The sequence below is a fragment of the Hydractinia symbiolongicarpus genome, chromosome 7, assembly GCF_029227915.1.
Source record: "Hydractinia symbiolongicarpus strain clone_291-10 chromosome 7, HSymV2.1, whole genome shotgun sequence".
NCBI classification, from domain to species: Eukaryota; Metazoa; Cnidaria; class Hydrozoa; order Anthoathecata; family Hydractiniidae; genus Hydractinia; species Hydractinia symbiolongicarpus.
In genome coordinates, this window is record NC_079881.1 from 7527189 (window position 1) to 7552837 (window position 25649).

Consider the following 25649-nt stretch of genomic DNA (forward strand, 5'->3'; position numbering starts at 1 on the left):
AGCAATTTTTAGGCTTTTATAGGATATTTCTGAATTGTTAATTTATAACCTATATATAATACATCGATTATTAGCTTAGTAGGCTTGTTTTCTCATCATGAATGAAATATAACGATATTTGAACTTCTAGGGGATGTTGTCTCGTCATTTTAAAAAGAAATACAGCACTTTTTAGGCTTTTATGGGAAATTTTTTTGTTAACTTATAACCTACCATGGCAATTATTTATCTTCATAGGCTTGTTATATCTAATTTTAAAATAAAATACAAAGATTTTTAAGATTTACGGGGATGTAATCTCGTCATTTTTGAAAGAAATATGCCGGTTTTTAAGCTTCTACAAAGCGTTTTTTTATTATTTTAGAACCAAATACAGCGATTTTTAAGCTTAATAGGGTTTGCTTTTTCATCATTTCACATAGATATAGGGCAATCTTTAAGCTATGATGGGTCGTTTTATTGTCATTTTAAAATAAAATACAGTGTTTTTTTAGGCTCCTACAGGACGTTTTCTTGTTATTTTAAAACGAAAGTTGAACGAAAAGGAGAAAATTGGACATGATAACATTTGCTGTGGAAAGATTTCTTTTCTTCATATAGTCATTTTGACAAGAGAGCATCATAACCAGAAGATTTGCTATAAAAACCTTGTATGGTGAAAGCCGTGTTTTTCAGTAATATTGCTAATGGTAACCATCCAGTCGGAATCCAATAGGACGGTGTCCACCTGCAAAACTGGAACTCAGTGTCAAAGTAGAGCACTTAATTATCTGGTCTATAGAATAAAATTACCACCTAAAACACTACCCAAATTCCAGTACCCCATGTTTTCTATTAACCTATAATCCTCTAGAGTAATTCTGGCGAAAAAAACACCAAATTTGCCTGATAGCCTTCCACCTTTTTTTGATGATTCACCACTCATGTCCTTAAAAGGACTAGAAATAAAATAAGTCTGGCTGGTAAAAGATGTACCCTAGAGGTTGGATAACCTATTGTCAGAATACACCTATAACCTCTAACGTAAAATAATGAAGCTGTATTTGCAGAAACCCGTTTTTTGTCATTCATTATTTTCCCTCTGCACCATAAATTTGTTAAAACTTTTAGAACAAATTGTAATTACTATACTCCGTTTAATTTACTATACTTCCGCTTTTGTTTTACGGCTTCGTATTAAAATAATTACACTGCTACTTTTGAAGTTCCTTTTATCTTTAGAAACATTGTATAATATATAGTAATTTTTCATATCAATTTTTTCTCTATAAAAAAGATTGTTTAAATTTTTCTTTTTTAAAAAATGTTTGCATATGAACTTTGTTGAAAAATTTTATTTGAAACAAAGTAATTTGTATTGCTTTAGTTTAACAAAATTTGCTTTTCTGAAAAACCCCGCCCCTGCCAAATCAGCCCCCCTGTCAAGATGAATATTTTAAATAAGCATCCCAGGCGCCTAATCCATCATTTACGGTAGTTTGTTGTGTTTGCACAACGTATATATACAAATTTTTCTGATAACACCCCTTTCAAATTGTTTTTAATGAGTAGTTAAAGCGCAAAAATATATTAATTGATATTTCGCTAACAGCTTTTAATGTTCATGCATTGCCCTATGAGCCAACTGGACTATGCTCTAGAAAAAACAACTTCTTTTTTCTGTTATTATATATATTTTTAGCTTTTTTTTCGCATGTGAGGTTACACAATTACTGCCGACTTTTATGTGCGATAAGATCACATGATTTAAAATTATTTCTTAAGCCCTAAAGATGTCAAATAACTTAATTTGTGAGCTATCCTATGATGGGAAACTTGAAGAATTGCAAAAAAAGTTTTTGGAAGATCCCAAACTGGCAAGCTCGAAATTCCAGGTAAAACATTGAATTTTTCGATTTTTAAAAATTTTGCTACTGTTTATTTTTGCGAATCAACAAAACTTTTTCAAAACTCTAGTTTATGAAAAAATATATGGTTTGAAAAGAATACAAACAGTTAATATAAAATTTACAAGAGGTTCATTACAAATAAAATGTCCTTTCAAAGTATTTGTGCGTATTTAAGTTTTGAATAAACAGACCCTTACAGTAATGTCTTTTTATTTCTTCAAATCTTAATTTTAACATGTATAGATTTATTATTACTATAGGATGAACGACAGCCATTACATTGGGCTTGCTCAGGAGGTCATGATGTTATAGTGGAATACCTGTTAACAACTTGTAATGTTCCTGTTGATAATCCAGACGATGTATGATAAGTATATATATCTCTTATAATAATACACTAGCTAGTCTTTCTGTCTGATTTTTGCAATAATGAGGCTTTTATGTCTCATTTTTTGCCATGTTGATTTCGATGTTGATAACGTAATTATTATTAATGAAGCCATTGTATTGCACTTATAACTTCTAGGCAATTAACTTGAAAACAGGTGAAAATAAAACATTGTCTCCTGACTTACGGCACTATGAAAAACTTTCTCTTGTGCAAAAGATATAGAGCTCCTAAAACAAAGCACTGTCCTCTAAGATTAGCAAATAATTCATTTGTGATTTTGTATTCTGTATAGTCTGGCTGGACACCATTAATAATCGCATCTTCTGCAGGCCGTGATAACATTGTGGCTGAACTGCTAAGAAGACATTCGAACCCCAATAGTCGAACTTCTACTGGGCATACTGCCCTTCATTATGCAGCTTCAAGAAATCGATATAAGGTACACCATTCTTTTCAGTTTCTTACTAATTTATGTGAATAAGAATAACCCATGTCCGAAATCAAAAAAAGATCAATTTGCACTGTAGCTGTAGATTTGTAAACTTATTATATTATTATACTTAAAATGGTACCCCCACAAGGACACATTTTAGTTTAAGTGAATTATGGATTTCTTGTTACGGAGCCTCACATTTTATGAAATAGATTGCAGAAATGTTGGTGTCGTCTGATGCTGATCTCAATGCACAAGACTATGCAACATCAGCAACTCCTCTACACAGAGCTGCATCTAAGTAAGTTTATGTCATTTGTGCAGGAAACAGCCCTACCACGTTCTCAATTATGGTTGATTTATTACCAAGACGAGTTAGTAGGAAATTTATAAAAATCTAGTCTAATAATTGAAAGATTGGAAATAGTATAAAAATGTCCGAATACTTGTTGAAAGAAGGAAACTTTGAAGTCATTGTAAATTCTTGTATGTTTATCCCAAAAGTAGAATACATTTTGTGAGGAAAATTGATACTTTGCCTATGGTGTCATTTTTTCCACATGACAAATCTTGTTTTCAAGCTTTATTAAAAAATTTGCTCATGCGTCATTGTAAAAAAAGTTAATATTTCCAATCACTTATTGTGGACTCAGGATTGCACTCAGGCTTTTCCATGATTGCAAGAACTTTTATGTTGAAAACTCTTTTCATATTTTTAACTACTGTTGCGGGATATCGTATAATTTATGTATATATATCCTGGTTTGAAAAAATCTTGGCTTAATAATACAATAAGTGATTGATTTAGTATTGTTAATTGATTGATTTTTAGAGGTAATCTAAAGATTGTGCAACTTTTGTTAGACAACAAATGTAAAGTCGATCTGACTGACTCAGAAGGAAACACAGCCTTGTGAGTTTTTGTCCTGTATACAGGACAGGTATTTAAAAAATTATCAAGGATTATAGGAAATTACATTTTTTTATTGCATTGACACACCCCTCTGTGATATTGAAAACTTATGACCACTACTTGTGGGAAATGTTCGCATGTTTGTATTATTCTCTTTGTGTGGGGAATCTAAAATCAAAATAATCCACAGGCATCATGTCAGTGGATTTTGTTAAATCTGCACAGTTTGTTACCACTGATAAACGCTGTAACAATTTTTACTATAATTTGAGCAGGTATTTAATTTTGTGAGCTGAAAATTTACATTTTATCGCCAATGACAGTTTTACAACTGTCAAGAAATTTATGATTCAGTACAAAAAAATTTAGTTCACAAAAAAATGTAAAATTCAGAAGGCTTTTTTATTGAATAGATTAATTTTTGAGAATGGTATCTCTGAGAATGCTTTGCATCTAACATTAGTACGATTCTCAAGGTTGATTTTGAGACTTCTCCTGCATGCGCTTATATATAATGTGTTTTTTTCCAATAAAAATTTCTTCTAATAGACATTTAGCTTGTGAAGAGGAAAGAACTGAAGTTGCAGAGTTGTTGAATTTGCATGGTGCTTCTTTGACTGCACAAAATCAAGTCAGTGAATTTGCTTTTAATTATTTTAATGAAATAAATTTCTTTTCAGACCACCGATATTTCGTTGGCTTATTTGAGGGGGGGGGGGGTGATTTTTTACAAGGTGGTTTAAGGAATTTGCAAAAGTTAATCAAGCGAAAGTTACTTATGGGGCAAGATAAACGTATTTCAAACTTAGATTACCATTTATGATCTTAAAATTAAGATTAGTTTTTGGAATAGTAAATTTATTTCCAACATAACTGATTTAATGTCAATATTAAACAGATAAAAATTGTTCAAAATTATAAATATATTTAGTAGTCTATGTTTACTTTTAATGGATACTACCTCTGATGGATATTTTGGAAAAATCGTCGAATTTGAAGCGGTTTACCAAGTCATGCTCTAGTTTAGACCTTGTGTACACCCTTGCCTTTATACCAGTAAAATCTTTCTATATGCCTTTACCAAATGAAAATCTTGTCCAACCTCTTGAGCTTAGTTGATCCATTTCTAAATTAAACATTCTACTTTTCAGGATAAAAAGACACCTTTAGACTTCGCTCCACCTTATCTAAAAAGACGTTTAAAAGGAGACTGACGCAGTAACAATGTCTCAATGTCTTCCTCGTTGTTTTGGAGTTTTGGTTTGAAGTAGTTATCTAAATATTTACAAATAAAGCTAAGCATTATAGAGTTAAGCTAAATATTTTACATTGTGTAGATATTCTTGCAGTTTGTTTTTATAAATTCGAACTTTTTTTTGTTGTTGTTGCATGGCAAAATGACAAGGTATAGTTTTAAAGTTAAATACAGTTTGGTAATGTGTAACGCTAACTCACTTTCATAGCTCCTCTATTTGTTTGCAGGTAAACGCTTTTTTAGGTAGAAATAATACTATAGATCATACAGGATTTATTTAATTTTCTTAGTATTTTTAAAAACGAAAAATATGTGTATATTGGCATTATTTTTTGTACTTTTGTGTTTCAAGGCTAAAGGCTCATTAGGTTGTCTATGTAAAGGCTTTGTGGCTTAAGGATGAAGAGAAAATTTAAAACCGAGTACCAGTTTGTATATAAGTGAAAAACAAGTTTTCATTCCAACTTTAATTTCAGCATACGTGTTTTGCGACCGTAAATTATTGTGTTGCGTATTTTTATTAAATAGCATTTTTATTATTTTTATTATTTAAAATATTCTTAAGTTTTAAGAAGTATATTTTGAAAGATTTTATGACATCATACTGCTCTAAATAAATATATTAAATCACTTAACAGTCATTAATTTTTCTGTGATTGTAGTCAGCATAATAAGGTAATATATTCCATCCGTACCTCATTACCGGATCTGCCAATATGGCTAAAATATCCGCGGTTAAATTTACGTTTGACTCGTCAACATTTTGGACTGAATTGTTGCAATTTGTATTTTTAAAATGATGACTAAAAAATTTCAACATTTAAAGGGGAGTATGAGCGTTTAACTGCTTCCTTCACTGGCTCAACGTTCTAGAACATTTAAATACGCGCAACCATTAGCATTCAAAGTGTTACGACAGCTGTGCCCATATATTTAATCTGTATCCCGCATGTAATCAAAGTTTTAAAGCCGCCATCTAGGTGTTCAACCTCTTTAATCTGTTTCCCGTAAGTAATGAAAGTTTTAAAGCTCCCATCTATAGGTGTTTAATCTCTTAGATCTGTTACCTGCACCCGTAAGTAATCAAAGTTTTAAAGCCGCCATCTAGGTGTTCAATCTCTTTAATCTGTTGTCCGTATATTAATCAAAGTATTAAAACCGTAAACTATAAGTGTTCAACCTCTTTAATTGCCTGCCCGTAAGTGATCAAAGTTCGAAAGCCGCTGCCTATAAGTGTTCCACCTCTGTAGTCTACTGCCCGTAAATGATAAAAGTTTTAAAACTTGTTTTTAAGGTGCTCAACGTGTTAAAAAGCAGCTTAAAATCTAACAATGTGTAGACACTGGGAACAAGCATCTCATGGCTAATATACAGATCGTCCTTTTTTACTTAAGTGGCATTTCGAAGACATGGCATTTTGGCAGAGTAGGCCATATTAAAATAACTTATTTACTAGTATGAAAACGTCATGCAAATGTCATAGCTTCTCAGAAAAAAATGATGTTTCCAAAAGCAATTATATAAATTACTTTTATAAGTATTTCTTTAATGTTCTCGCTAACAAAAATGGATGACAAACATTTCCTTATTCGGATGCACTTAGTTTCTTCTTATAACCCATTTGTTTTGTCACTTCAAGTCATTCAGCTTTTGCCGCAAAGCATGACGGCATGTAAAATCAGTACGTGGTCAAATATTTTATCAATGATACATATATAGGCATCACTATTTTTACAAGCAGATGAGTCTTTTGTTATAATGAGAATATGGATTTATTTTTCTTCCAATACAAATGTAAGTCGAGAGGATTAGGCGAGTGTAGCCTGCCAGTTAACAAATTATTATCTGAATTTTCCTATCTAGCTTTTCTTATACCTACATTAAGACGCTTAGCTATAATTATTCTTCTTGTTGCGTTCATAAACAAATGTATATGAAGGTTTACAAAATTACCACTCAAATCACTGTTTGAACAGAGCTATACTAACTGTTGCCGGAAACTATTTTTTAGAATTGTACCCTAGAAAATATAAACGAATTGTTATAAATTAAAAAGAAAAGAAATTAAACAAAATTGCTGAGCTAAGTAACGGTTCAGGTTATTTTGTGAAGACACAAGGCTTTTAATTATCCGACTTTTATGTTCTGTTTTTATGTTGTAGGTAATAGAATCAGCTAACATAACTATTATCACACTCGTTTTGCACTTTTCACGGATTTCTATTTCACAGTTCAACATAAAAACTGGCCAGTAATTGTATGCAATGGGTAACATTCATTAAGAGACTCTATTTTTTAGCTCCACTGTTATGTGACTCATTCTTGGCCAATCTCATCCACATCTTCATTTTTCAAACTAAACGGAGGCTGGCAAATATACGGGATGCAGACCGGTTTTAATCCAACACTGTAAGGTCACGAGTGTGAGACTGACTTTCCTCCCTCATTTCAATGCTAATGCTACTGATTGTCTTCAGGCGGAAGTTTAATTTGTTCCATAATCAACAGTGAAGTAGGCGGACGAAGGGTGGTCGTCACAAAAATTAAATAATTGGAGTCTCATTTTGTGTGCAGGATGTGTAGATTCCTAACTTCCTCTAATTTACTGATTACGTGCGTTTTCATAGAGAGTAATGATCTAACAATGTTTTACACCTCAGGGTGTATGTATGTACGTATGAACACAGAGAAGCAATTAAAATGACAAACTTTAAAATTTATTCTTTTTAAACGAAATGCACGTTTTTTATAAGGCTAATAAAATTCTAATAAGTCATTATTCCTATTTTTATTGTCCTAAACAGTAGACTGACTGTTTTTAACCAGAAATGTCATCCTGAGATTCTTTAAAGAATATTCTTATAGAAAAACAGCATGTAAAACTCACGTTCATAAAATGCAGACTGTCCACTACGGCTATTACTTGGTGCGCGTCAGTTTTATTGAAAGGCAAGACAACCTTCACAAAATTAAAATAGTTTCTCCTTGTTTCAATTAAAGTCAAGTTTTAGCAGAACTATTTTAAATAATAAATTAACAGTTTGATTTTTTAAGACTCAAGCAATTACCTTAAAATTGGCAGCACAACTAACTTTTGTTAGAGTATGTTCTCTGTTTTGCTACAAAGAACCCTGAGTTAAGAACCTAATTCAACGCAAAAAGGGCTAGGGAAACACAAAGACGCATAAGTTATGGTAATTGTCGATTATCCATCTGGCCTTCCCTTTCCCAAATAAGGTTCTAACCCTAACTGCACACCTCGTCCTTTGGGTGGCGGAGTGTATTACTGAGAAGTACCCATTTTTATGACCCCAAACCCTATATCTGATATATGATTTTTTGTACATTCTTATACTTATGTTAATAGGTTAAGAACTTTAAATAAGGCTACAATTTACTATTTTATTAAAAATCACAAATTTTTACCTGAGGGTATTAAACGCATTCACTAGATCATTCAGTCGAACAGTGTGCGAAAATAACATTTTTTTACCAAGTGTATCTTGTATAGTAATTGTAGAGTGACATAAGTTGCATCAACTTCACTCTTGTCAATATAACATCTCTAAACTATCCTTTCCTTCTTTAATTAACTTAGTTAACTAATTAAGTTATCTTTATTTAATTTGTTTAAGTGAATTTTATTTCATTATATTTAATTTAATTAAAGTTTATTTAATTAACCCTCCTAGAACATTTTGCGATAACATCGTATTTTAGCATCACGATTGTTCAACAATAACCTTTTCATCATGCGGTGGTCTCATAAAAATCCGATGGTCGCATTAAAGCTCATTACCCTTTCCATTGTTTGCGTCATTTTTCTCTTTTTTTTCTTGACACACAATTTGTAATCTAAATAACATGTCACTTTTATACCGGACGCAACTAGCTAATCATCTAGCTGACCGCTTTACTGAGATAAATCGTAAGATTAAGTGAAATCTCCTTTTATTGTATGCAAATCAGAGACAGAAAACATAACGGCTAACATTTCATCTCCGTGTTTTGACGCTTGTGACCACAGGCCGGTTTCAGTGCACACAAAATATCAATATCCACTGCTAATATAGCAGTTGATATTTGTGTCAGTCAGAAATATGTAAAAAGAATGATAGACACCCAAAACAAGACACCCAAAATATATAAGTTTATCCTGGTTGTTTTTTAACTTTAGGAGATTGTGTAAAACATCAGTCTCAATGTTAGGATTTCTTAAAAATCTTTTCAACGTGTAAAATGCATTGCTTGCATCAAATCAGAACATTACATCAAAAAGTAGCTTTTATAAAATGTGTATAAATAAAAACTAAATATTGCAGAAAAAACATATCAAGAAACACAGAATTTGTACGTGTGTGGAATACAAGTACTGAAACTGGTTCATTGAACTAAAATGTTTTGGATTTTACAGTCAAAAGGTGCTCTTCAAACAAAAACACTCTTGCTGTCAACTTACAGAAACATTACAGCTAGAGACAGTTAAATGTCTCACTAACGTAGAGAGTTACTTGCTCTGTTCTGCCCAATCTTAGGACACTGCCCAATCTTTGGACATAAAAATGCCTAGTCTTAAGACTGGCCGGCCAGTCTTAAGACTGGTCAAGGCGTCACAAGATTTGGGAGGAGACCATGTTAGGCCCATCTTTAGACGCCTTTTGAATTTTAAAAAAAAGGGATGTGCCACACAAGCTCTGTTGTTTGCAAGACCCAACAACCATTCTCAGGCACAATAAAACATCATATTTGGGGTATATGATAAACAAAAAACGAAAAACAAAAAACTGTTGAATTGACCAGGCCAGTTTTTGGGCATAGTAAAAATCGTAGCTAGCTAGCTAGCTATAACTAGCACGTATTATACATTTGGCATTTATATACAGCTCGTAGTGACCATTTTTGTTAAAAAAAGGTTTATATATAAAGAAGCAGGTAAATTGTTAGTTGTTAACTTTATTTTGAAAGAGAAGTTTAGCTAGCTGTAGCTATAGCGATAGTCAACCATATATGGTTAAATAGTTTCAATTTTTTTATACACATATTTATATAAATGGTATAATTTTTTCGCCTTTCAATTTGCCGAGAAAAGTTTTAATTTAAAGTTCCTTTTAAGAGGTACAGTCTAAAATTGTCACTGTTCTTTTTGTTTTCGTCTATAGATTGGGCAGTCCAGTCTTAAGACTGGCTTCCCATTTGTCACTGTCAGAAGATTGGCTTGGCTAGTCTTAAGATGCGGCATGTTCCAAGATTGGGCAGAACAGCTCCAATTAAATTAAATAAAATGCAAAAAAAAAAGTTAGAAAATCGTTAGCGATCATTACAACCTTCTTATGACAATTAGTACCAGTTAGGTATCGTGCTAGATACGAGGTTATTTTCACTAGGATAAAATTTGATTGCAATTTAGTCTACATTGAATTTCTTTCTTTATTTGAGAAATATAAAGATAGGTAAATCTTATTGTGTTAGGAAGACTCCTACAAACAAGAAATTGAAAATTATCTTGATTACATATTTTCTGCTTTATGACTGGCAAGTTCTTCAACGACGTTTTCGTTTTGATTACTCCTATCAATGACACATCAAAACCTTTACAGCAATTAAATGACATCACGTCCAACTTATGGCCTTACGTTTCCAAAATATCGGTAATCTGATACAGGTAATTGCTCTTTAATTTCTTATATTCACCTATCATTAAAAACGCAATATCCGTTTCAGGGGATTTCCGTTCGTTATTCAGCATTATTTTATCGTATAAATAAACCGTCCTTGGAGTTGAAGCTCACAAACAGTTTCGCAAGAAACATAACTGCAATATGAAGGTAAGAATATACAAATACTGTATTTAACTTTTTGAATCGTAAACCTAAGCTGTTGAACAGTTTATAACTTTAGACTTTGCATATACAGTCAGTAGAATTGCAATAGATAATATGGAACATATAATAACAGTTTATTTCTTATTGTTTAGCTCTTTATCGCTGCTTTATTAACTCTCTGTGGTGTAGCTGCTGGTAACTATGTGCGAGTTTGTTACTACACGAACTGGTCTCAATACCGCAGACAACCAGTGAAGTTTTTTCCAGAAAACATCGACCCTTCTTTGTGTACACATATTGCATTCGCGTTTGCTAAAATTAATCCAGGTTAGAATAAAAACTTCTTTTCTATTACGTTAGTAGGAAGATGTGAGTGTATCAGCGCAAACTTAAATTGTTATATTTATCTATACATCTATAATCTTCACCAATTGTGCATAAACATTTTTGTTTTTAAAACTATTAAAATCCACATCATAATTTTTATCGTAGATCATACTTTGGGAACATTTGAATGGAATGACGAGGCAATGTACCAAAAAATAATGGCAATGAAAACACAAAATCCAAATCTGAAAGTTTTGTTAGCTGTTGGTGGGTGGAATCACGAAGGTGAAGGATCTGGAGGTATGGTCCATAACTTAGATGTCTTATTATAGATAAAATAGATCTCTTTAGTTTAAACATATTAAACTCTGTCAAGACATTTTTTGACACTTTCAAACTCTTCTTTAGGACCTTTCTCAAAAATGGTAAACTCCGATTTCAATCGAATGAAGTTTATAAAATCAGCTGTAGCATTACTGAGGACACATGAATTTGATGGATTTGACTTAGATTGGGAGTATCCTGGCAATCGAGGGAACTCTCCACCAGGAGATAAACAAAAGTTTACTCAACTTTGTCGTGAATTATTAGAAGCTTTTAAATATGATGCCAATGTGAGGCAGCAAACAAGATTGCTATTGACAGCTGCTGTTGCTGCTGGGTACTCAACAATTGATAAAGCTTATGAAATTTCAAAACTGGGACAATATCTAGACCTGTTAAACTTGATGACCTACGATTTACATGGTTCCTGGGAATCAATTACTGGACATCATACAGCAATGGCTACTGATGGTACATACAGCATTTTCTTTATTTTCTTTTTTATGCTCCGCATGATTAAGAAGTTAGGTATACTAAAATTCTCCTGATAAAAAAACATACCATATTTATTCGCATTAAAATGTTGCCTCCAAACTGTGTATAACCTCAGTAAAAGGAAGACTGAGAAGAAATAAATAATAATTTTTCTTAGCTTCGCTAGTCATGTATTTACTAATCAAATTCTATATCTATTTTCAGGTGCAGGTGCAGGTCGCGAAAAATTGACCGTACCATATGCAGTCGATTATTGGATCAATGGAGGATTTCCAGCAAACAAGATTGCTCTTGGATTGGCAACGTATGGTCGTGCGTTTACCCTCGTAAATGCTGATAATAATGGCTTGGGAGCACCTGCAACTGGTGATGGGCCAAAGGGTCCGTTTACAAATCAAGCAGGTTCCTTAGCCTACTATGAAATTTGTAGCATGAGATTAAATGTCGTATCAGACAATGCAGTTATGGCTCCTTATGGATTTAATAAGACAACATGGGTTTCGTTTGATGATCCAATGAGCTTGATATATAAAGTGAACACTCAAGTAAAAGGTAATATTAAGTAATACATTAGATTTTAGTAAAATATCTTAATCTTCTCATGGTAGAGTTTTAAAGATCTTTCATTTTTTGCAGCTAAAGGATTGGCTGGTGCCATGTTTTGGTCACTCGATACGGACGACTTTAATGGAATTTGTTCAATGGGACGATATCCTCTATTAACAGCAGTGAAAACTGCTTTAGGAGAATATATTCCACCACCTGAACCCACGTTTGGACCAATGCCATCTAGCACAACAACAACCTCTACATCAAATCCGATGTCTTCAAGCACTTCTTCAACCACGTCTACCACTGGTGGCAGTACTTGCCGGGGCGTTGGACTTTACGCTTCTAATCAACGTATGGTGGAATGGTGCAATAATAACTGTGCCCTTGGTCACTGTCCGGCAACACATTGCATATGTAGCTAAATTAATATAAAGGAATAAATTATTTGATTTTTCATCTTACTATAAATTATTTTATTCTATAGCTCTACCTTTTTTTCTGATGGTGTTTAATAAGCACCACCATCTTTGTATCAGGTTTTTTTCTCCTATGGCTTGTCGTTATTATAGTATTCCAATTTCTGTTCTATAGAGGATTATCAAAGATATTTGGAGTTAGACTTTTGCTACAACGTCAACGTAATTATATTCATATTCGCTCTCTCCATAGTTTCTAATTTGCCGATAGCCAAATTCATGTAAAAAAATCTGTGATACCTGTATACATCTGACACACAAAATAGTACTGGAAGTAGCCAGACTCACGCAACACTGTATAAAGAGGACAGGCGAACCCGCGGATTTATCCACGAGTTAACACTAGCATAATAACATGCCATTAGCGAGCAAGCAAATATCTGTTTATCATCAGGGACTTAGGTCGCTCCACACACAGCTAGTCTCTCCACACTATATCATTGCCTTTTCATCTATTTTGTTTGTGATGTCATGTATTAGACAAATGTCACGCTGTGGAGTGTCGAAATGCAATATAGATCCCATCGGTACAGAATATTGTGAGGGGTAATAGAGAGATGCAAGGCATAATAGAGACACGCGACAAATAATAAAGACACGCGTAATAGGTCTCTCTAATACGATACTATACTACCCAACACGACGCTATATAGAGTAAATTTTGTGCCTTACATAAGGCCATATTAGTTTCTCCCAAGCTCCACATTTAAACAGTTTAAAGTATTTAAGTGTTCTTTTTACTTACATTTTTTTAAATGTTTTCACAAATGTAGTGGAAAAATAAGATAGGGTTTCCATCTGGTAATTTTAGATAACAATATTGATGACAATGTTGACAATATATATAATAACATATGGGCTATAGACCATATTAATAACATATATAAACAACTAATTTAATAAAATAGAGAGTATAACATTGATAAATATTTTTTTTAAAAAAAAATGTTGCCAGTAAAACAAGTGGAGGACATTTAAAAAACAAAAAAAAGCTATTATACGTAGAGGCGTAATCTAAAAGTATCAATGCTAAGTTTGTATTCAATAAACTTTCCTATCTGAAACAGCTAGGTTTCAATTTTTTGGACTATATACCGATAGAACTAAATTTAGATTCAAATTAGAGTTGTTTTTATGTAAAATGCATGTCCGTCCATTATTACAATTAATATTTTTTGACATGATCCTTCTTCCAGCATTTATGCGTGTTTTTTTTTCGTGCAGTAATTTTTACTCTTTTACTCTCAAAATACCAAGCTACGTCAGCTTGCTTTACAATATGAAACCTCGTCTATTACTTCTCGGCTCTAATCAAAACCCGTCTCCAATCAAAACCCGTATATCATCAACCTGCACCAGGGCTATTACGGAACCGTCCCGTCAGGAAGTCATAAGCGTTGAAGGGCCCTTGGGACGAGGTTGGTCAAGAGTCTGAGACTGCCTTTCTTCACTCATTTCATTGCTGATATTACTGATTGTCTATAGGCGGAATTCTAACTTGTTCGATAATCAACATTGAAGTAGGCGGACGAGGGGTGGTCGTCACACACACTAAATAATTGAAATCTCATTTTCTGTGGAGGTTATGTAGATTCCTATTTTCCTCTATTTTACTGATTAAGTGCGTTTCCATATGGAATAATGATCTCACAATGTTTTACATATCTGGGTGTATGAATATAGGTTTGAACGCAGAGATGCAATCTAAATAAAAAACTTAAAAATTTCTTCTTCCTAAACGAAATGCACTCGTTTTATATAAGAATATTAAAATTCTCATGGTCACCATTTCTACTTTTTTATTGTTCTAAACAATAGACAGACTGTTTTTAACTAGAAATGTCATCCTGAGATTCTTTAAAGAATATTCTTATAGAAAAACAGCATGTAAAACTCACGTTTGTGAAATACAGACTGTCCACTACGGCTATTAGTTGGTGCGCATCAATTTTATTTGAAGGCAAGGTAATCTTTACAGAGCGACAAAGTAGTTTTTCTTCGGTTCAATTGCTACACTCAATTTTTTAGAAATTTAAATAATTTAAATAATAACTTAACAGTTTTATTTTTTGAAGAGTCAAAAAACACCTTTACATTGGCAGCACAATTAACATTGATTTTTTTGTTAGAGCACGTTTTCTGTTTTGCTACAACGAACCTTGAGCTAAGTATCTAATTGAACGCAGAAAAAATATTTTCACTGAGAGTATTAAACAAGATCATTTAGTCAAACAGTGTGCGTAAAAAAAACTTTTGTATTTTGTAGAGTAGCTAACATCAACTTGCATCAATTTCACCCTTTTTCACATTTTTCTTAATATTTCCTTCTTTAATTAAATTAATTGATTTTATTGGTTTTAATATAATTTAAATTAAGTTATCTTTATTTATCGCGTTATGACATCACGATTGTTCAACAATAAGCTTTTCATTATGCGGTGGTCTCATAAACATCCGATGGTCTCATTAAAGCTCATTACCCTTTTCTCTGTTTGCGTCATTTTTCTCTTTTATTCTTGACACACAATTTGTAATCTAAATAATATGTCACTTTTATACCGGACGCAACTAGCTAATCATCTAGCTGACCGCTTTAGTGAGATAAATCGTAACATTAAGTGAAATCTCTTTTTATTGTATGCAAATCAGAGACAGAAAACATGACGGCTGTCAATTCATCTCCGTGTTTTGACGCTACTGATGACGGCTCGGTTTCAGTCAGCATGAAATACAATGTTCACTAAAACAAAAGTTGTTTTTGATGTCTGTTAGGAAGATGATAACAGCCTAAAAGTAGATTACACGTCTGTTTTATATAAGAGATCATTTTTGCATTCAACCTGGACATTTCTTTATTTTAATGGAGATTTTCTGACATTCATGTAGTCTAACCCCTGTTTCCTACCTTTAATATTCCTTTCAGATTTTCAGCAAGATCCCTGTCAAAAAGGGTACGGACCAAAAAAGAGATCACACTTCTTTTTTATAAGAAATAATAAACAATAAAATAAATAAGTAAAAAAAATATAAGAAACAACGTGTGTAATAAAATATTTATATTTGTTAAAATCCTTTTAACGTGAAAACAGTACATCAAAAATAAGCTTTATTAAATGTGACCAAATAAAAACAAGGTTAAATAAAGTGGAAATATATTTAATAAGAGAAACAGGATTTTTACTTGTGCGGAATACTAGTACTGACACTGGTTCATTGAAAAAAATAAATTGAAATAAAGAGGTACACGAGAAGTGCCAATAAAAACACTCTTGCAGTCAAATTACTAAAATCTCTCAGCTAGGGACAGTAAAAAATCTCAATCAAGTAGAGATGGTTTATTCCTCCAACGGAATCAAGTAAAATTCGGCGAAGTTCTTCTGACAAGAAAAGTTAGAAAATCGTTAACGTGTATTACAAACTTCTTATAACAATTCGTACCTGTTACGTATTGTGGCAGATACGAAGTTACTTTCACCTGAATTATGTTTGATTTCGATTATGTTCACAATCATTTTTTCCTTATTTGAGAAAGTTTGAGATGGGAAAATTTTATTGTGGGAGGAAAACTCCTACAAACAAGAAATTGAAAATTATCTTGATTACATATTTCCTGCTGCATGACTGATTTACTATAGCTATTGTTCTTCAACGACGTTTTCGTTTTGATTACTCCGATCAATGACACATTAAAACCTTTACAGCAATTAAATGACATCACGTCCAGCTTATCACGTTATGTTTCCAAAATATCGGTAATCTGATCCAAGTAATTGCTCTTCAATTTCTTATATTCACCTATCATTAAAAACGCAATATCCGTTTCAGGGAATTTCCGTTCGTTATTCAGCATTATTTTATCGTATAAATAAACTGTCTTTGGAGTTAAAGATCACAAACAGTTTCGCAAGAAACATAACTGCAATATGAAGGTAAGAATATACAAATACTGTGTTTTCCATTTTGAATCTTAAAGTTAAGCTGTTAAACAGTCTATAACTTTATACTTTACATATTCAGTCAGTAGAATTTCAACAGATTATATGGAATATATATTAACAGTTTAATTCTTCTTGTTTAGCTTTTTATCGCTGCTTTATTAACTCTGTGTGGTGTAGTTGCTGGTAACTATGTGCGAGTCTGTTACTACACGAACTGGTCTCAATACCGCAGACAACCAGTGAAGTTTTTTCCAGAAAACATCGACCCTTCTTTGTGTACACATATTGCATTTGCGTTTGCTAAAATTAATTCAGGTTAGAACAAAAACTTCTTTTATTTGACTTAAGTAAGAAGACTCGGCATAAATATTTATTTTTTTAAAATAATAAAATCCACATCATAATTCTTATCGTAGATCATACGTTGGGAACATTTGAATGGAATGACGAGGCAATGTACCAAAAAATAATGGCAATGAAAACACAAAATCCAAATCTGAAAGTTTTGTTGGCTGTTGGTGGGTGGAATCACGAAGGTGAAGGATCTGGAGGTGTGGTCCATAACTTAGATGTCTTATTTTAGATGAAATATATCTCTTTAGTTTAAACATATTAAACTCTGTCAAGAAATATATGAGATTTTTTGACACGTTCAAACTCTTCTTTAGGTCCTTTCTCAAAGATGGTAAACTCCGATTTCAATCGAATGAAGTTTATAAAGTCAGCTGTAGCATTACTGAGAACACATGAATTTGATGGGTTTGACTTAGATTGGGAGTATCCTGGCAATAGAGGGAACTCTCCACCAGGAGATAAACAAAAGTTTACTCAACTTTGTCGTGAATTATTAGAAGCTTTTAAATATGATGCCAATGTGAGGCAGCAAACAAGATTGCTATTGACAGCTGCTGTTGCTGCTGGGTACTCAACAATTGATAAAGCTTATGAAATTTCAAAACTGGGACAATATCTAGACCTGTTAAACTTGATGACCTACGATTTACATGGTTCCTGGGAATCAATTACTGGACATCATACAGCAATGGCTACTGATGGTACATACAGTATTTTCTTTATTTTCTTTTTTATGCTCCGCATGATTAAGAAGTTAGGTATACTAAAATTCTCCTGATAAAAAAACATACCATATTTATTCGCATTAAAATGTTGCCTCCAAACTGTGTATAACCTCAGTAAAAGGAAGACTGAAAAGAAATAAATAATAATTTATCTTAGCTTCGCTAGTCATGTATTTACCAATCAAATTCTATATCTATTTTCAGGTGCAGGTGCAGGTCGCGAAAAATTGACCGTACCATATGCAGTCGATTATTGGATCAATGGAGGATTTCCAGCAAACAAGATTGCTCTTGGATTGGCAACGTATGGTCGTGCGTTTACCCTCGTAAATGCTGATAATAATGGCTTGGGAGCACCTGCAACTGGTGATGGGCCAAAGGGTCCGTTTACAAATCAAGCAGGTTCCTTAGCCTACTATGAAATTTGTAGCATGAGATTAAATGTCGTATCAGACAATGCAGTTATGGCTCCTTATGGATTTAATAAGACAACATGGGTTTCGTTTGATGATCCAATGAGCTTGATATATAAAGTGAACACTCAAGTAAAAGGTAATATTAAGTAATACATTAGATTTTAGTAAAATATCTTAATCTCAAGGTAGAGTTTTAAGGATCTTTCATTTTTTGCAGCTAAAGGATTGGCTGGTGCCATGTTTTGGTCACTCGATACGGACGACTTTAATGGAATTTGTTCAATGGGACGATATCCTCTATTAACAGCAGTGAAAACTGCTTTAGGAGAATATATTCCACCACCTGAACCCACGTTTGGACCAATGCCATCTAGCACAACAACAACCTCTACATCAAATCCGATGTCTTCAAGCACTTCTTCAACCACGTCTACCACTGGTGGCAGTACTTGCCGGGGCGTTGGACTTTACGCTTCTAATCAACGTATGGTGGAATGGTGCAATAATAACTGTGCCCTTGGTCACTGTCCGGCAACACATTGCATATGTAGCTAAATTAATATAAAGGAATAAATTATTTGATCTTACTATAAATTATTTTATCCTATATCTCTACCTTCTTTTCTGATGGTGTTTAATGAGCACCACCATCTTTGTATCAGGTTTTTTTCTCCTATGGCTTGTCGTTATTATAGTATTCCAATTTCTGTTCTATAGAGGATTATCAAAAATATTTGGAGTTAGACTTTTGCTACAACGTCAACGTAATTATATTCATATTCGCTCTCTCCATAGTTTCCAATTTGCCGGTAGCCAAATTCATGTAAAAAAATCTGTGATACCTGTATACATCTGACACACAAAATAGTACTGGAAATAGCCAGACGCGGATTTATCCACGAGTTAACACTAGCATAATAACATGCCATTAGCGAGCAAGCAAATATCTGTTTATCATCAGGGACTTAGGTCGCTCCACACACAACTAGTCTCTCCACACTATATCGTTGCCTTTTCATCTATTTTGTTTGTGATGTCATGTATTAGACAAATGTCACGCTGTGGAGTGTCGAAATGCAATATAGATCCCATCGGTACAGAATATTGTGAGGGGTAATAGAGAGATGCAAGGCATGTTAGAGACACGCGACAAATAATAAAGACACGCGTAATAGGTCTCTCTAATACGATACTATACTACCCAACACGACGCTATATAGAGTAAATTTTGTGCCTTACATAAGGCCATATTAGTTTCTCCCAAGCTCCACATTTAAACAGTTTTAAGTGTTCTTTTTACTTACATTTTTTTAAATGTTTTCACAAATATAGTGGAAAAATAAGTTAGGGTTTCCATCTGGTAATTTTAGATAACAATATTGATGACAATGTTGACAATATATATAATAACATATGGGCTATAGACCATATTAATAACATATATAAACAACTAATTTAATAAAATAGAGAGTATAACATTGATAAATAATTTTTTTTAAAAAAAATGTTGCCAGTAAAACAAGTGGAGGACATTTAAAAAACAAAAAAAAGCTATTATACGTAGAGGCGTAATCTAAAAGTATCAATGCTAAGTTTGTATTCAATAAACTTTCCTATCTGAAACAGCTAGGTTTCAATTTTTTGGACTATATACCGATAGACTAAACTAAATTTAGATTCAAATTAGAGTTGTTTTTATGTAAAATGCATGTCCGTCCATTATTACAATTAATATTTTTTGACATGATCCTTCTTCCAGCATTTATGCGTGTTTTTTTTTCGTGCAGTAATTTTTACTCTTTTACTCTCAAAATACCAAGCTACGTCAGCTTGCTTTACAATATGAAACCTCGTCTATTACTTCTCGGCTCTAATCAAAACCCGTCTCCAATCAAAACCCGTATATCATCAACCTGCACCAGGGCTATTACGGAACCGTCCAATCAGGAAGTCATAAGCGTTGAAGAGCTCTTGGGATGAGGTTGGTCAAGAGTCTGAGACTGCCTTTCTTCACTCATTTCATTGTTGATATTACTGATTGTCTATAGGCGGAATTCTAACTTGTTCGATAATCAACATTGAAGTAGGCGGACGAGGGGTGGTCGTCACACACACTAAATAATTGAAATCTCATTTTCTGTGGAGGTTATGTAGATTCCTATTTTCCTCTATTTTACTGATTAAGTGCGTTTCCATATGGAATAATGATCTCATAATGTTTTACATATCTGGGTGTATGAATATAGGTTTGAACGCAGAGATGCAATCTAAATAAAAAACTTAAAAATTTCTTCTTCCTAAACGAAATGCACTCGTTTTATATAAGAATATTAAAATTCTCATCAGACTGGTCACCATTTCTACTTTTTTATTGTTCTAAACAATAGACCGACTGTTTTTAACTAGAAATGTCATCCTGAGATTCTTTAAAGAATATTCTTATAGAAAAACAGCATGTAAAACTCACGTTTGTGAAATGCAGACTGTCCACTACGGCTATTAGTTGGTGCGCATCAATTTTATTTGAAGGCAAGGTAATCTTTACAGAGCGACAAAGTAGTGTTTCTTCGGTTCAATTGCTACACTCAATTTTTTAGAAATTTAAATAATTTAAATAATAACTTAACAGTTTTATTTTTTGAAAAGTCAAAAAATACCTTTACATTGGCAGCACAATTAACATTGATTTTTTTGTTAGAGCACGTTTTCTGTTTTGCTACAACGAACCATGAGCTAAGTATGTAATTGAACGCAGAAAAAATATTTTCACTGAGAGTATTAAACAAGATCATTTAGTCAAACAGTGTGCGTAAGAAAAACTTTTGTATTTTGTAGAGTAGCTAACATCAACTTGCATCAATTTCACCCTTTTTCACATCTTTCTTAATTTTTCCTTCTTTAATTAAATTAATTGATTTTATTGGATTTAATATAATTTAAATTAAGTTATCTTTATTTATCGCGTTATGGCATCACGATTGTTCAACAATAAGTTTTTCATTATGCGGTGGTCTCATAAACATCCGATGGTTTCATTAAAGCTCATTACCCTTTTCTCTGTTTGCGTCATTTTTCTCTTTTATTCTTGACACACAATTTGTAATCTAAATAACATGTCACTTTTATACCGGACGCATCTAGCTAATCATCTAGCTGACCGCTTTTGTGAGATAAATCGTAACATTAAGTGAAATCTCTTTTTATTGTATGCAAATCAGAGACAGAAAACATGACGGCTGTCAATTCATCTCCGTGTTTTGACGCTACTGATGACGGCTTGGTTTCAGTCAGCATGAAATACAATGTTCACTAAAACAAAAGTTGTTTTTGGTGTCTGTTAGGAAGATGATAACAGCCTAAAAGTAGATTACACGTCTGTTTTATATAAGAGACCATTTTTAGATTCAACCTGGATATTTCTTTATTTTATTGGAGATTTTCTAACATTCATGTAGTCCAACCCCTGTTTCCTACCTTTAATATTCCTTTCAGATTTTCAGCAAGATCCCTGTCAAAAAGGGTATGGACCAAAAAAGAGATCACACTTTTTTTTTATAAGAAATAATAAACAATAAAATAAATAAGTAAAAAAAATATAAGAAACAACGTGTGTAATAAAACATTTATATTTGTTAAAATCCTTTTAACGTGAATACAGTACATCAAAAATAAGCTTCATTAAATGTGACCAAATAAAAACAAGGTTAAATAAAGTGGAAATATATTTAATAAGAGAAGCAGGATTTTTACTTGTGCGGAATACTAGTACTGACACTGGTTCATTGAAATAAAATAATTTGAAATAAAGAGGTACACGAGAAGTGCCAATAAAAACACTGTTGCAGTCAAATTACTAAAATCTCTCAGCTAGGGACAGTAAAAAATCTCAATCAAGTAGAGATGGTTTATTTCTCCAATGGAATCAAGTAAAATTCGGCGAAGTTCTTCTGACAAGAAAAGTTAGAAAATCGTTAACGTGTATTACAAACTTCTTATAACAATTCGTACCTGTTACGTATTGTGGCAGATACGAAGTTACTTTCACCTGGATTATGTTTGATTTCGATTTGGTTCACAATCATTTTTTCCTTATTTGAGAAAGTTTGAGATGGGAAAATTTTATTGTGGGAGGAAAACTCCTACAAACAAGAAATTGAAAATTATCTTGATTACATATTTCCTGCTGCATGACTGATTTACTATAGCTATTGTTCTTCAACGACGTTTTCGTTTTGATTACTCCAATCAATGACACATCAAAACCTTTACAGCAATTAAATGACATCACGTCCAGCTTATCACGTTATGTTTCCAAAATATCGGTAATCTGATCCAAGTAATTGCTCTTCAATTTCTTATATTCACCTATCATTAAAAACGCAATATCCGTTTCAGGGGATTTCCGTTCGTTATTCAGCATTATTTTATCGTATAAATAAACCGTCTTTGGAGTTGAAGATCACAAACAGTTTCGCAAGAGACATAACTGCAATATGAAGGTAAGAATATACAAATACTGTGTTTTCCATTTTGAATCTTAAAGTTAAGCTGTTAAACAGTCTATAACTTTATACTTTACATATTCAGTCAGTAGAATTTCAACAGATAATATGGAATATATAATAACAGTTTAATTCTTCTTGTTTAGCTTTTTATCGCTGCTTTATTAACTCTGTGTGGTGTAGTTGCTGGTAACTATGTGCGAGTCTGTTACTACACGAACTGGTCTCAATACCGCAGACAACCAGTGAAGTTCTTTCCAGAAAACATCGACCCTTCTTTGTGTACACATATTGCATTTGCGTTTGCTAAAATTAATTCAGGTTAGAACAAAAACTTCTTTTATTTGACTTAAGTAAGAAGACTCGGCATAAATATTTATTTTTTTGAAATAATAAAATCCACATCATAATTTTTATCGTAGATCATACGTTGGGAACATTTGAATGGAATGACGAGGCAATGTACCAAAAAGTAATGGCAATGAAAACACAAAATCCAAATCTGAAAGTTTTGTTGGCTGTTGGTGGGTGGAATCACGAAGGTGAAGGATCTGGAGGTGTGGTCCATAACTTAGATGTCTTATTTTAGATGAAATATATCTCTTTAGTTTAAACATATTAAACTCTGTCAAGAAATATATGAGATTTTTTGACACGTTCAAACTCTTCTTTAGGTCCTTTCTCAAAAATGGTAAACTCCGATTTCAATCGAATGAAGTTTATAAAGTCAGCTGTAGCATTACTGAGGACACATGAATTTGATGGGTTTGACTTAGATTGGGAGTATCCTGGCAATCGAGGGAACTCTCCACCAGGAGATAAACAAAAGTTTACTCAACTTTGTCGTGAATTATTAGAAGCTTTTAAATATGATGCCAATGTGAGGCAGCAAACAAGATTGCTATTGACAGCTGCTGTTGCTGCTGGGTACTCAACAATTGATAAAGCTTATGAAATTTCAAAACTGGGACAATATCTAGACTTGTTAAACTTGATGACCTACGATTTACATGGTTCCTGGGAATCAATTACTGGACATCATACAGCAATGGCTACTGATGGTACATACAGTATTTTCTTTATTTTCTTTTTTATGCTCCGCATGATTACGAAGTTAGGTATACTAAAATTCTCCTGATAAAAAAACATACCATATTTCTTCGCATTAAAATGTTGGCTCCAAACTGTGTATAACCTCAGTAAAAGGAAGACTGAGAAGAAATAAATAATAATTTATCTTAGCTTCGCTAGTCATGTATTTACTAATCAAATTCTATATCTATTTTCAGGTGCAGGTGCAGGTCGCGAAAAATTGACCGTACCATATGCAGTCGATTATTGGATCAATGGAGGATTTCCAGCAAACAAGATTGCTCTTGGATTGGCAACGTATGGTCGTGCGTTTACCCTCGTAAATGCTGATAATAATGGCTTGGGAGCACCTGCAACTGGTGATGGGCCAAAGGGTCCGTTTACAAATCAAGCAGGTTCCTTAGCCTACTATGAAATTTGTAGCATGAGATTAAATGTCGTATCAGACAATGCAGTTATGGCTCCTTATGGATTTAATAAGACAACATGGGTTTCGTTCGATGATCCAATGAGCTTGATATATAAAGTGAACACTCAAGTAAAAGGTAATATTAAGTAATACATTAGATTTTAGTAAAATATCTTAATCTTCTCATGGTAGAGTTTTACCAAAGATCTTTCATTTTTTGCAGCTAAAGGATTGGCTGGTGCCATGTTTTGGTCACTCGATACGGACGACTTTAATGGAATTTGTTCAATGGGACGATATCCTCTATTAACAGCAGTGAAAACTGCTTTAGGAGAATATATTCCACCACCTGAACCCACGTTTGGACCAAAGCCATCTAGCACAACAACAACCTCTACATCAAATCCAATGTCTTCAAGCACCTCTTCGACCACATCAACCACTGGTGGCAGTACCTGTCGGGGCGTTGGACTTCACGCTTCTAATCAACGTATGGTAGAATGGTGCAATAATAACTGTGCCCTTGGTCACTGTCCGGCAACACATTGTATATGTACCTAAATTAATTTAAATGAATAAATTATTTGATTATACATCTTTCTATAATTTATTGTTTTCGATATCTCTACCTTTTTGTTTTTAATCGTATTTCATGAGAACCACTTTTTGACATCAGGTTTGCAAAATAATATTGTGCCATCCTTCTAAGATGGCATTATTATAGTTATTTTTATTATTTTTCATTCTATATAGGATTATTAAATATACAATTTTGTTCTTAACCTTAACTAAAACGTAAAATTTTATAAAACTTGAATTCAGGGCCGTCGACGGTTTTTTCTTATTGGAAACAGTCGCTCAACAGACAATCAATCGCTCCACACTTTATCGTTGCCTCCAAGCTTTAACGTATGCTCCACATTAAAACAGTTGCTCTAGTAACTTTAACTTATTAACTTTAATCCAGCCTAAATCCTTCACTTTTAAGTATATAAGAGCTCTTGTTACTTTTGTTCTTGACATATACAAAATATAATAGTGTTTCTCTTTGACAATTTTGATCACAATATTGATGATATTGTTTCGAATATATATAACAACACATATTATATGGGCAAAATAATAACAACTATAATCAACTAATTTTATACCATAATGGTATAAGTTAGCTGATGGTATAGATGGCATGGTATAGTCGATTGTATAGACATGTCTTGAGCTGAAGTGCAAATATTTGGACGAAAAACATTCGGACTTTGAAGTGCCTGGCAATTTCCCAAGGGGACTATGGCGAAAAAGATGGTTGAAAATATATAAAAAAAGAGATATGATATCA

At 32.9% G+C, this 25649-nt stretch overlaps 2 protein-coding genes across 2 annotated transcripts; both read left to right on the forward strand.

Moving 5' to 3' along the window:
- Positions 1 to 1620: 1620 nt before the first annotated feature.
- LOC130648395 (26S proteasome non-ATPase regulatory subunit 10-like) lies at positions 1621 to 5516 on the forward strand. Its single transcript, XM_057454441.1, has 7 exons — positions 1621 to 1874; positions 2150 to 2251; positions 2573 to 2719; positions 2926 to 3014; positions 3546 to 3626; positions 4176 to 4257; positions 4778 to 5516. The coding sequence occupies exons 1-7, from the start codon at positions 1773 to 1775 to the stop codon at positions 4838 to 4840; spliced, it is 666 nt and encodes a 221-aa protein (XP_057310424.1). The 5' UTR covers positions 1621 to 1772; the 3' UTR covers positions 4841 to 5516.
- Positions 5517 to 10673: 5157 nt separating this feature from the next.
- Positions 10674 to 25446, forward strand: LOC130648459 (uncharacterized). The gene is made up of 35 exons (XM_057454512.1): positions 10674 to 10706; positions 10856 to 11030; positions 11061 to 11330; positions 11439 to 11825; positions 12054 to 12401; positions 12486 to 12815; positions 12971 to 13039; positions 13243 to 13423; positions 14102 to 14306; positions 14500 to 14560; positions 14754 to 14864; positions 15007 to 15045; positions 15527 to 15594; positions 15801 to 15828; positions 16175 to 16285; positions 16766 to 16806; positions 16956 to 17130; positions 17232 to 17366; positions 17484 to 17870; positions 18099 to 18446; positions 18528 to 18857; positions 19243 to 19416; positions 20359 to 20393; positions 20496 to 20556; positions 20756 to 20866; positions 21009 to 21047; positions 21529 to 21596; positions 21803 to 21830; positions 22178 to 22288; positions 22769 to 22809; positions 22959 to 23133; positions 23235 to 23369; positions 23487 to 23873; positions 24102 to 24449; positions 24537 to 25446. The coding sequence occupies exons 1-35, from the start codon at positions 10701 to 10703 to the stop codon at positions 24872 to 24874; spliced, it is 5856 nt and encodes a 1951-aa protein (XP_057310495.1). The 5' UTR covers positions 10674 to 10700; the 3' UTR covers positions 24875 to 25446.
- The last annotated feature ends 203 nt before the right edge of the window (positions 25447 to 25649 follow it).

Excerpts from the sequence above, each read along its gene's own strand:
- LOC130648459 (XM_057454512.1), top strand. Across the intron at positions 22,289-22,768 it reads AGTTAGAAAATCGTTAACGT|ATCACAAACAGTTTCGCAAG; the intron begins GTATTACAAACT and ends TTGGAGTTGAAG. Across the intron at positions 23,874-24,101 it reads TACAGCAATGGCTACTGATG|GTGCAGGTGCAGGTCGCGAA; the intron begins GTACATACAGTA and ends ATCTATTTTCAG.
- LOC130648395 (XM_057454441.1), top strand. The coding sequence starts at position 1,773 with ATGTCAAATAACTTAATTTGTGAGCTATCCTATGATGGGAAACTTGAA. Across the intron at positions 2,720-2,925 it reads CTTCAAGAAATCGATATAAG|ATTGCAGAAATGTTGGTGTC; the intron begins GTACACCATTCT and ends TTTATGAAATAG. Across the intron at positions 3,627-4,175 it reads TCAGAAGGAAACACAGCCTT|ACATTTAGCTTGTGAAGAGG; the intron begins GTGAGTTTTTGT and ends TTCTTCTAATAG.